The 10,187-nt window shown below is 44.3% G+C and overlaps 2 protein-coding genes across 2 annotated transcripts; both read right to left on the minus strand.

The window, feature by feature from the left end:
• Nucleotides 1–3,908: 3,908 nt before the first annotated feature.
• hoxd9a (homeobox D9a) lies at nt 3,909–5,976 on the minus strand. Its single transcript, XM_029136490.3, has 2 exons — nt 5,192–5,976; nt 3,909–4,752 (listed from the first exon to the last, which is right to left on the minus strand). The coding sequence occupies exons 1-2, from the start codon at nt 5,778–5,780 to the stop codon at nt 4,508–4,510; spliced, it is 834 nt and encodes a 277-aa protein (XP_028992323.1). The 5' UTR covers nt 5,781–5,976; the 3' UTR covers nt 3,909–4,507.
• A 1,415-nt stretch (nt 5,977–7,391) lies between these two features.
• Nucleotides 7,392–9,987, minus strand: hoxd10a (homeobox D10a). Its single transcript, XM_029136489.3, has 2 exons — nt 8,824–9,987; nt 7,392–8,120 (listed from the first exon to the last, which is right to left on the minus strand). Exons 1-2 carry the CDS (start codon nt 9,566–9,568, stop codon nt 7,846–7,848), a joined length of 1,020 nt encoding a protein of 339 aa, XP_028992322.1. The 5' UTR covers nt 9,569–9,987; the 3' UTR covers nt 7,392–7,845.
• Between the last annotated feature and the right edge of the window lie 200 nt (nt 9,988–10,187).

A 10,187-nucleotide genomic window follows, 5' to 3' on the forward strand; every position in this document is an offset into this window, starting at 1 on the left:
TTATGGTCCGGTTATGGCTCTGCGTCTGGTTTCCTGTCTTACAGTCCATTTTTTTCCGTGTGTGTGTGTGTGTGTGCGTGTGTGTGCGTGTGCGTGTGCGTGTGCGTGTGCGTGTGCGTGTGTGTGTGTGTGTGTGTGTGTGTGTGTGTGTGACACATAGGTCAGTGTTTTCTGTTGCAGAAAAATACATCAGACTGTTATTAGTTTAATGGTTATTGTTGGGTGATGTTGCTGATTTTTATTTCAATCCCACTAGTGAAAAGAGTCGCTACTTAGCACTAAAAGGATCGTGTTAGTTCCACTGTGTAATATGATGGTGACCACAGTGCACAGTCAAAGATGAGTCTATTGCCTTTGGCTCGATCTGCTGCAGGTTCACAGCTAAACATTCAGGTTTTCCTTTTAATGACCCCATGGAAAGATTTTGTGCCAAGACGCACAGTCGGTGTGTGTTTGGTGCAGACACATTTCAGACCTAGTGGCGGCTGATGCTCACAGCTGCAACACTGTTGACACCTAGCAGGCTAATAAAGACGTGGCAACCACCAGATTAGCACGTCTCACCGGGCAGCGCGTCTGGGTTTGCACGCTAACTCTCCTCAGACTGCAGTCTCGTTTATCCGCCTCAGAGCATAAAGTCACATTTGGTTCCTTTTATACCAGGCGAAGCCGCATCCCAGTCACAGCCAGCTGCGTAATTATTCTCTGGTTAGGGCTTAAATACAAATAGGCCTTATTTAGAGTTTTCTTTTCCCAGAAATATGAAAATATATATTATCACAGATGTAAACTAGTATCCAGTGGATTAAAACAATATAATTATGTGAAATAATACTTTGAAAAATTGTGTTAATTGCGAAACGTTTATGTTGGGCCTCGTGACGAAGATCTGGACTTCTTCGCTTATTACACAAACAATTGATACACACTGATAAACATTTATAATATTTTAATTCTAATTGCTGTCCCCTACTACTACTACTACTGTTGTTATACTTATTATTATTATAAGACGAAACCACGTGCTACGTCAGAGCTCGCTGGAAAGCGTAAACGTGGTGTAAATTGCGCTAAAGGCCTTAAAGTGTTCGTGTGGTGGATGAACCCGGATGTGATCTCACCTGAGAGAAAGAACGCGTATGTTCAACAACAGGGATCATCGCCATGAACAGAACCATAAATAACAGCCCAACATGGCTCCCATTACAGTAAAATGCATGCACGTTGTTTTCTAATTAAAGCAGCTAAAATATTGCTGGAAAAAAGGAAGAAATTTGATAAAATCGTGTATGAGTATGTTTACTAAACACTTACCAAAGTCCTAGCACAAGTTGGAATTTAAATTACATATATAGATATAAACACTTTTGAAATGCATCGCATCCAGTATTTGATATCTTATTTTGGGCAAAAATATTGTTTCTTGATCGTCTGCGTTGCATTTAAACGCTGTCCATTAAGTAGCACAGCTCCCGAGCTGCCCACGTTTGTTTCCAACCTATGACGCTCTGTTCCTTTTCACAGCCATTACATCTTGGCCTTCACGCAGCTTTTTGGACAACTTTTGTGGATACGGAGCAACACAGAATGTTTCCACTCATGAGATGTAGAAATACAGATGCAGAACTCCCTAGTGCACAATAGAGATTCTTACTGAAATTTCAATGGCAATAGCCTCAATGTTTAAATGTTTGTTACAATATACTAAATACGTGTGAATCGTGTTTAATCTTGCACTTGCAGAAAAAATGCATTAAACATAGCGTCGCTAATACACCTGAAGTCCACCAAGATGCTTAAATTGGCAGCTCCACAACCGAGTACGTTTGGTTTAGCTGCTCCATCGCTTTAGATCCACGTGTGACGCAAGAGGCAGTGGGGCCACAACTAGAAATCCTCCACTAAAGTGAATCCACCTAAACTCCCGAGGCCTGCGTCGCATACGTGGGGAGGTTCCTCTTATCACACACACACACACACACACACACACACACACACACACACACACACACACACACACACACACACACACACACACACACACACACACACACACACACACACGGGATAAAACAGGCGAGTGAAACAAGAGAAAGCTGCACTGCGGCGTTTCTGCGGAGTCTATCAATGGAGGCGTGTAGTAGCTGCAGCGTTTAGATGTCTAATAATTGCTGTGAAGTATAAGGACAGTAATTGTTATAAATGCCTGGGTTCTGCAGCATTGTGGGGTTAACGTGTCAAATAATGGAGGTTAAAGTGAGTCATGGGCTCACAGAGGCCTCCCTCTGTAGGTGATATTATTCTCTATATCGCATTGCTTTTATTACACGTATATTTCTGTGTGTATGTGTGAATGAATTATTAATTAGGCGTTTTCTTTAAAGTTGCCTTCATTTAATTAAGTGGAAATACATAGGCCATGCCCTCGCAATTACAACAGCGCTCAGCTTCACTGTGATTCCGCGACATTAATGTCAGTGATTAAAAATTCAATAAAACCGGACACGCTGCAGCAGCAATAGGATTCGGATCCGAGCTTGAATAAAAGACATCGCACTGTAAAAGGAGGCTGCACATTGTCACTGAGTCAGGTTGTTATAATAACCGCGTCCAGGATTCTCTCGGTTGGTGGTGAATAAACACTGCTTTTAAAGGAAGGTTTAGAGAAACGCTCTGCTGCTACGTCATATGTTGTTTTCTGCTGTAAACGGTGAGAGGCCGAGGCTCCTCCACGTCCAGTGTCGCTTAGACTGAACTGGGGAAAATGTACGAGCAGTGCTGAAATATAGGAAATGCATGTATAAAAGACAAACGTAGCTAAATTCGGACTAAAAATTCTGAAAGATTATTTTTTAAATTAGTTGGAAACTTGAGGTTTATTGCAGTTATTTTCTCAAGCTGACAGGTTTTATTTGGTTTAATTGTGGTCGATGTTTGTTGATCCCACAATAAAACCTGTTTTAGATCGCACTCCAAAACCCTCCTATTAAGTTAAGATATAAATGTTCGACATCATGACGCATATTTGAGGATATTTTGAACCAGGTATCTTTGAATACATGTAATTTGGACCATGTGTCGTCTACGTGTTCCATTCGTCACCACACTGCGCCTGGACAGAAAGAACAATATCGCCCTCTAGCGATCGAGTTACTTTGCAGTGCAGCTCAGTTCCCCGGTTAAAGACTCATACATTGTCATTTGCAGTGATTTCAATTCAATTGCATATTTTCTAATTGTAGGGATTGTTTTTGTCAAACACATTCTGTTGCACATGCACCTGGGGCAGAGTGCAAAACTGGTTTTACAGGGGGGGGGGAGTAAATGAGGAAAGACGTAGTCCGACATCAGTCAAAGTTAAGTTTTCCCAATCCGTGGGAAGTGCATTTGATGAATAAACGTGACCATTATGGTGGAGATGACTTCCTCTAAAGCAATTCATCGACCAGACACCCTGTGGAAAAGCGTCTACGTTCTGTTTGTCCGTAACAGACGCAATCGCCCAACAAACAGGGGCTTTCAAAAGGAGACTGCAATTACTGGCCGGGCCATAAACTCATTTAAACCAGACGTCTAGCCATTTCTATAGCTTTATTGGACCACGCTCCTTCCTGCTTTAAAGTAATTATTCGTACAAGTTGGACAATAAAATTGGAAATCTGCCGCAACACCTCTCAGCAATAAACACTTTATAACCTGCTCTTCTGCGTTTAAAATGCACCGTTCGATAAATGTAAAATGTAACATTATTATACGTTTTATATATATATATATATATATATATATATATATATATATATATATATATATATATATATATATATATATATATATATATAGACTGAAATACCTGAATAATCAATGTTTTACGCAGACCTTACTGGGTTAAAGGTTGATGTTGTAGCCTATTTACCTGCCATCGTTGGATTCGAGCAACGCTGCGTAAACAAGGCCTCGGGGAACAATTTTAGTTAGTGGAAATAGTTTCAGTTCTCCACTAATAAGGCAATGATAATGTTGATGAAATCATATTAAAATCACGAATAAATTAGCTATTTAGGATTTTTTAAAGAGTAAGCAGCAACACATTAAGATGCATCGTCTATAAATCTGATGCTTCATCTCCACTTGTGTCTGACACAGACTGAAGTCAAACGTGTTTGGTTGGGAAATATTTTATATACAGGTCCAGATTATTAACAGCTATAAAAGCAAAAACAGACAACATGTTTTCTAATGTGGCGGATGCGTAACAGATCTGTGAAAGTGCCCGAACCCCCAGCCTGTGGTTATGCAAAACAGAAAAAAAAAATAATCTGATGACTAAAATCTGAAATCCTGCTCGTGTCAATCTCACCAAAGCGAATCCCTGCTCATGTGACGCATCCGACACCGACACTCACGTTCATGCTATAAGGTTTCTAAAAATCAGCCGAGGCTCCTACCAAAATAAAAGTCATTGTTCATATGGCTTCCTTCAACGTGGGACATGGCAGCAGCAGTGAACTCATAGCTGATCCTTGCTGCTCTTCTCTCTGTTCATCTTCTTCATTTTCATCCTCCTGTTCTGGAACCAGATCTTCACCTGTCTCTCGGTTAAGCTCAGTATTCGGGCCACTTCATAGCGTCGGTCTCGCGTCAGGTACATGTTGTAGAGAAACTCCTTCTCCAGCTCTAAAGTCTGATATTTCGTGTACGGGCACCGTTTCTTCCTCGTCGAGCGGGCGTGAATCCAGTTTGCTGCGGGGTTGTCTGAAAAACACACACATATACATATATGAAGTACACACGTGACTGATAGTGTTGAAACGCTGACTTTAAATGAATCGCAGTGTGTTTTGCTGGCAGGGAGCCACAAGCGAAATGAGAAAGCCCATATTTTAATACACGGTCAGATCTAGTCTGATTATATGTCCCATTTTACTGACGCATCCCACAGGGAAAAAAAACCCATCGCATGCACATGGTGAATGTAATCGAAACTGAACTCCGTGTATCTATTTCTGGTGTCCCGTAACATTAAAAGCTTGCGGATCCCCTGTAATAACCATTGCAGGGCGGGTGATTCCTCTTCCCTATTCGCGGCATCGTGCGAGACACTTTTATAGGTTAGTAAAACCTCCACTTTTACACACCCAGCTCATACAGTTCTCGGGGCTGTAAATCAGCACCGGCTATCTCGTTTACTTACTTGGGTCAAGTTGTTGTTTCTCCTCTTTGGGCTCGCCGTGGCTCGACAGCTCGCTGCCGCTGTGCTCCTTGCCCGCTTTCTCCGCGAGCACCGTGGCCGCTCCGCAGGCGAACTCGCCGGCGAGCGGCCGGGCGTCTGCGTCCAGCGCGTCGCGCTCCGCAGCCTTCGGCGGCGGCGGCGGCGGCGGCGCCTCCGGCTTCGCCCCGTACGGCCGATTGCTCGAGTGGAATCCGGCGAACGAAACGTGGTTGGAGATCGGGTCCATCCAGGAGCGGACGCCGACATATCGGCCGTCCGACGCGGGCAGATGGGACTGGTGGTGGTGGTGGTGGTGGTGCACGTACGGATGATAAATCCCTTGCGGGTGAACCGACGACCACGAGGAGGAGAAAACGGCGGATTTGGGTGCGAAATTACAAGAGGAGTAGTCTGCATTGTCCCCAGCACCTGACGGCCTCGGGGTCACCGTGTGTGGAGCCTGAATAAAGCGAGCACCGTAAACATCATCCGGCTCCTGCCCCATTAAAGCGTCCACATAGCAGTTACTGAGAGTGCCACTGGAAGACATTTTTGATCTCTTCCTACTCATATAATAAGGGTTGCTCTGTTACGGGAAGCTTCCCTCTATGAACAATCATAGTATTTTTGCTGGCCTCGAGCTACAGGGATTGGTTACGCGGATCACGTGGTCATATTTACCAATACAGCGAGTAAATCAATCCTGTCCGTGCTCTGGGTTTTTTTTTTCGTCAGGTTTAATTTAGCTTTTCATTTCACAAATAATAAAAAGCCCCATCAGATGTGACTGCGGGGGGAAAACAACCGCTGAAATGAATGCAAATGTTTTTTTTTTTCTTCCTTCATTTCTCATGTGCGTCGCTGCAGGACGTCGCAACGGTACAGAAAAGGGAATAGCTGCATGTTACCTCACACGCAGTTCGCCCAGACGGATTCCTCGCGTCTCAACGTTTCAGAAAACTCTTATAATATCGTCCTGATACCCTCAGTGCCAGTAAAGCGGTTTATAGACTTACGGAACCCTCGTAAAATAGATGTAATAACATGCTGTAAAATAACAGACGCCATTTCCGTTCACAATGCGGTGGATCCATTGTTAATATTCGTCGAGGAAACATATTTTCTGGGTTGGTTGAATTTTTAAAGTTAAGCAGGAAGTGGCAATCGTGAGGTTATTGTATTCATTGCAAAGGAAGGCAATAATGTCTTTATGTATCAATAAATGTTTTATGAGGTGCGTGTGATTATTCAAGCCGTCAATAAAAAAAGAGAGACGCAAAAAGAGCAGCAAAGTGCTTTTGTGCCCTATAATGTCTGAACTTAAAGTCTACATCTTGTATTTTTTCGGAACAATTCGGGAACTTTACTAAGTTTTTGCATTTAATTAAACAAAAAGTGTTGATCAGGGGGAGAAATTCGAGAGATGCGCTACGGGTCAGCATCAACTGAACCACAAACAACGCGAAAATGGGAACTTCTCCCGTCGCTGCCGAGGCCTGCGTCTCCCTCAGGAGGAAGCCTGTGCATTTGTGCTTGAACATAACTTACCCCATGTGACACTTTTAGACTGTTTAGTCACAAACAGGCCCGAGAATAAAGGCAGCACCATATTAGTTTGATTACGCGTCCCACGCCTATTCGCTGCTCGTCTCCTATTACAGACCGCAAAAGCCTGGTTGCGTTTTCTCCAGACTGTTGGTTGGGGTTCGTGTTAATATTTGTTTATTTGCATTCACAAACATCAGCAATCAGCTTTTCCGTAAACTGGGGCACCTTTAGAGCGAGTATTTGGGCCTAATTGCCATTTTGCTGAAACTGCTGGCGCCCGTGGCTTAAAATCAATCTAAGCGTTTTCAGCGTGTAGACGACGGCGTCTAATGAATTTAGAGGACAGCTGTAGCCACTTAGTGACATTACACACACATATTAGTAACATTTTAGATATAGCCTGGGTTGTTTTCTTGCAGTCAACTGCAAGGGGCTTGTTTGGAAAACGTATTTGCTCCATGAACTGCTGCGTAACAGTTGGAAGCAAATTAGTTCACGCACCACACACACACACACACACACACACACACACACACACACACACACACACACACACACACACACACACACACACACACACAGTGTATTTAGATGGTAATACAGCAACTGTAGTGAAAAATGAAACAACCAGGTCTGAGGATTATTTGACAGTCCGTTTATTGCAGGAAACATGCCACAAACATGCAGTAGAGTCACACATTTACATTGTTTTCCGCCACTTTAAAAGGGCCCATCGAAACACGTCGCGGTTGAGGAAATGGCTTGCACGCACTGTAAAACAAACGATGCACTATACAACAATAAATGTGCTTCCATGACTGAAACAGAGTAACTGTCCACGCTGCTCGTCACCGACACCGCATCCACGACGTCCACTGGCTCAAAACGCTTCTCCAATAATTTAAGACCAAATAAAAACGTTACCCTGCATGTGGATGAAACAAAGAGGCTACACGGCGCCACACAACGTACTAAGACTGGCAATACAATCACAGTTTGGTTGACATCGAAGATAAACGTCCGATGCCACCGCAGCATCAAACTGGATGAGAGATAAAAGGGACAGCAAACCACGGAAACATGCGGGCTCACGAAAAGGTGAGGTTTGAGGTCAGTTCGCGGATGCGGTTTTCCCTGTTCATTTTCTTCAGCTTCATCCTGCGGTTCTGAAACCAGATCTTGACCTGCCTGTCGGTCAGGCTGACGCTCCGGCTGATCTCCAGGCGGCGCTCGCGGGTCAGATACATATTGAACAAAAACTCCTTCTCCAACTCCAAGGTCTGGTGCTTTGTGTAGGGACATCGCTTCTTTCTTCCGCTCTTCGCCGTTAACCAGTTGCTCGTTGGCGCGTCGCTCTTGCTGTCTGGAATTAAAAAAAGGGGTTAAATCAAACGGAGGAACGTTTCTGTTCTTTTTTGTTTTCCGTTTCAGTGTCCTTCAGCTTTTACTGAATCTCACCTGCTGCTTTGAATTCCACCTCTGGGAAATAAAGCTTAATAATTACTCCGTTATTTTAGAATAAATAATATGCGAAGGACAGTATTAGTCGTGTCAATAACTAAATAAACTTTACTGAATCATCCTCAAGAAAATGTATTCATTTGATTCAACCTTCAAAATGTTTTAGCGCAACCGCTTCAATTAAAGCGCTGAAATGAATAATGCAAAAACTTTAACATGCTATAGACTCAGGTACAGATACAATTGCACAATTCTCTATCAATTTTCTGCAACCTTAAGAGAGTTTACACTACAAGTAAAGCCACGAATTAAAAATACATTTATGAACGCTCCCTATGTAACATTTCAGTTTCTGAAATCCTGCACTGTGTCAAAATGCAAAGAAATCCTATAAAGCTATTTTCTGAATTTAAATCCCCAACGAAAGAGGGAGCAGCGTGCTGCATGGTAAAACCATTGGCTGCTGCCTATTAGTGCAACCTGAGAAAGACTCTCATTAAACATTACGACTTTAGGGTTGTTTGTGCTTTATACTTGGTTTTATGATGCTGGAGCCTTCTCAGCACAGCGCCACAAGATAAAAGCTTTCACTGTAGCCAACCCACCTTTCCCTTCCTTCTGTGGCAGCTCGGGGCTGGAAACGGATGCGTCCATGGGGCTTTTCTCCTCCGAGTTAGACTTTGGATCGGGACTTTCTGCTGGAGCCGCTGTCCGTGACGCCTCGGGGTTTTGCTGCTCGTCTTCGCTTTTCTTTTCCACGTCCGCAAAATTAGAGGACGTCAAGGAGGACTGTGGTTTCGGCGTGACCCGGCTGAGCTGCATCAGCGTCGGGTTCGGACTCGGTGCCTCATGGCAGTAGTCCTCCTGGTGCTTCCCATTCGCGTAAGTTTGGCTCAGTCGAAAATAGCCCGGAACCGGGATCTCTGGACCGTCGGCTGGACAGGAATCGGGAATAACGCTAGAATATGCGGGGACGTCTGTCGAGCTGACTTTTTGTACTCGCTTATCGGAGTACATGCAGCAGTTACTCTCCTCCTTTATGCTCTGTGAAAATGAACAGTTTGTCATCTGACTGGCCGGCTCTATTCTGCAGGATCTATTCGGATCCGTCCAGTTATCTATCTGAGGTATGTACGGGTGGACATTCATGCCCATATTTTGGTGGTTGACGTCTCCTCTTTTGCCGAAAGACGGCAGGAGTCCACAGGTTTGCATTCCGTAAGTTCCCATTTCTGAGGCAGACGGCATGTACATGTTGCCGTTGGAGTAAAAGCTGTCCGTCCTGCAGGCGCCAATTAAAGAGTCCACTAAAAATGTGTTTGGCGCCGGGGTGCTAGTGGGAAAGGACATTTTGGGGGGTTAAGTTCTTTAAAGCGGATGAGATGTCCTTTGTAAGCTGACATATCTAGGAAAAACAATCCGAGTGCAAGTCAGGATGCCTCCCAACCACATGACAAGCCCACCAATGAGATTTGAAAATGGCCTTGAGACGCAGCCTCCTCTCCCCGCACGCGCGGGCACTGCGGAAACATACGTGGTCAACAGCGACACCTACAAGCCGGACTGGAAATCGTTTCGCACTCGTGCAGACAGAGGAGGCATCGCGGGACTTTGCAGAAGCGGTTCAATAAAAAAAAAAAAAATCCACATTGCCACAGAAGTCCATCGAAAAGGTCGTTGTGGATTGCGCCAACCTGCTGAGCGCCTTCGCGTGGACGCCGCTTATTCCACAGCAGAAGGTCTGAGCCGCGTTAACCCGAGTAAAGTGCTCAAAGAATGCTCTCTCTCTCTTTGTCTCTTTGTGTGTAACTGAAGGTGTGTGTGTGTGTGTGTGCGCGCGCTCTCTGTCTATGGCGCATAGGCGACAACTGCGGACCATTTCAAAGAGTGCCCAAAGCTATAAAGATTTAATTATTATATTAGACGTTTTCGCCTCTTTCATTCATATGATTCCAACCAAGGAGCTCAT

The sequence above is a fragment of the Betta splendens genome, chromosome 21, assembly GCF_900634795.4.
Source record: "Betta splendens chromosome 21, fBetSpl5.4, whole genome shotgun sequence".
NCBI lineage: Eukaryota > Metazoa > Chordata > Actinopteri > Anabantiformes > Osphronemidae > Betta > Betta splendens.

Excerpts from the sequence above, each read along its gene's own strand:
- hoxd9a (XM_029136490.3), bottom strand. The coding sequence starts at position 5,780 with ATGAGTAGGAAGAGATCAAAAATGTCTTCCAGTGGCACTCTCAGTAAC. Across the intron at positions 4,753-5,191 it reads GAAACAACAACTTGACCCAA|ACAACCCCGCAGCAAACTGG; the intron begins GTAAGTAAACGA and ends TGTGTTTTTCAG.
- hoxd10a (XM_029136489.3), bottom strand. The coding sequence starts at position 9,568 with ATGTCCTTTCCCACTAGCACCCCGGCGCCAAACACATTTTTAGTGGAC. Across the intron at positions 8,121-8,823 it reads GCCACAGAAGGAAGGGAAAG|ACAGCAAGAGCGACGCGCCA; the intron begins GTGGGTTGGCTA and ends TTTTAATTCCAG.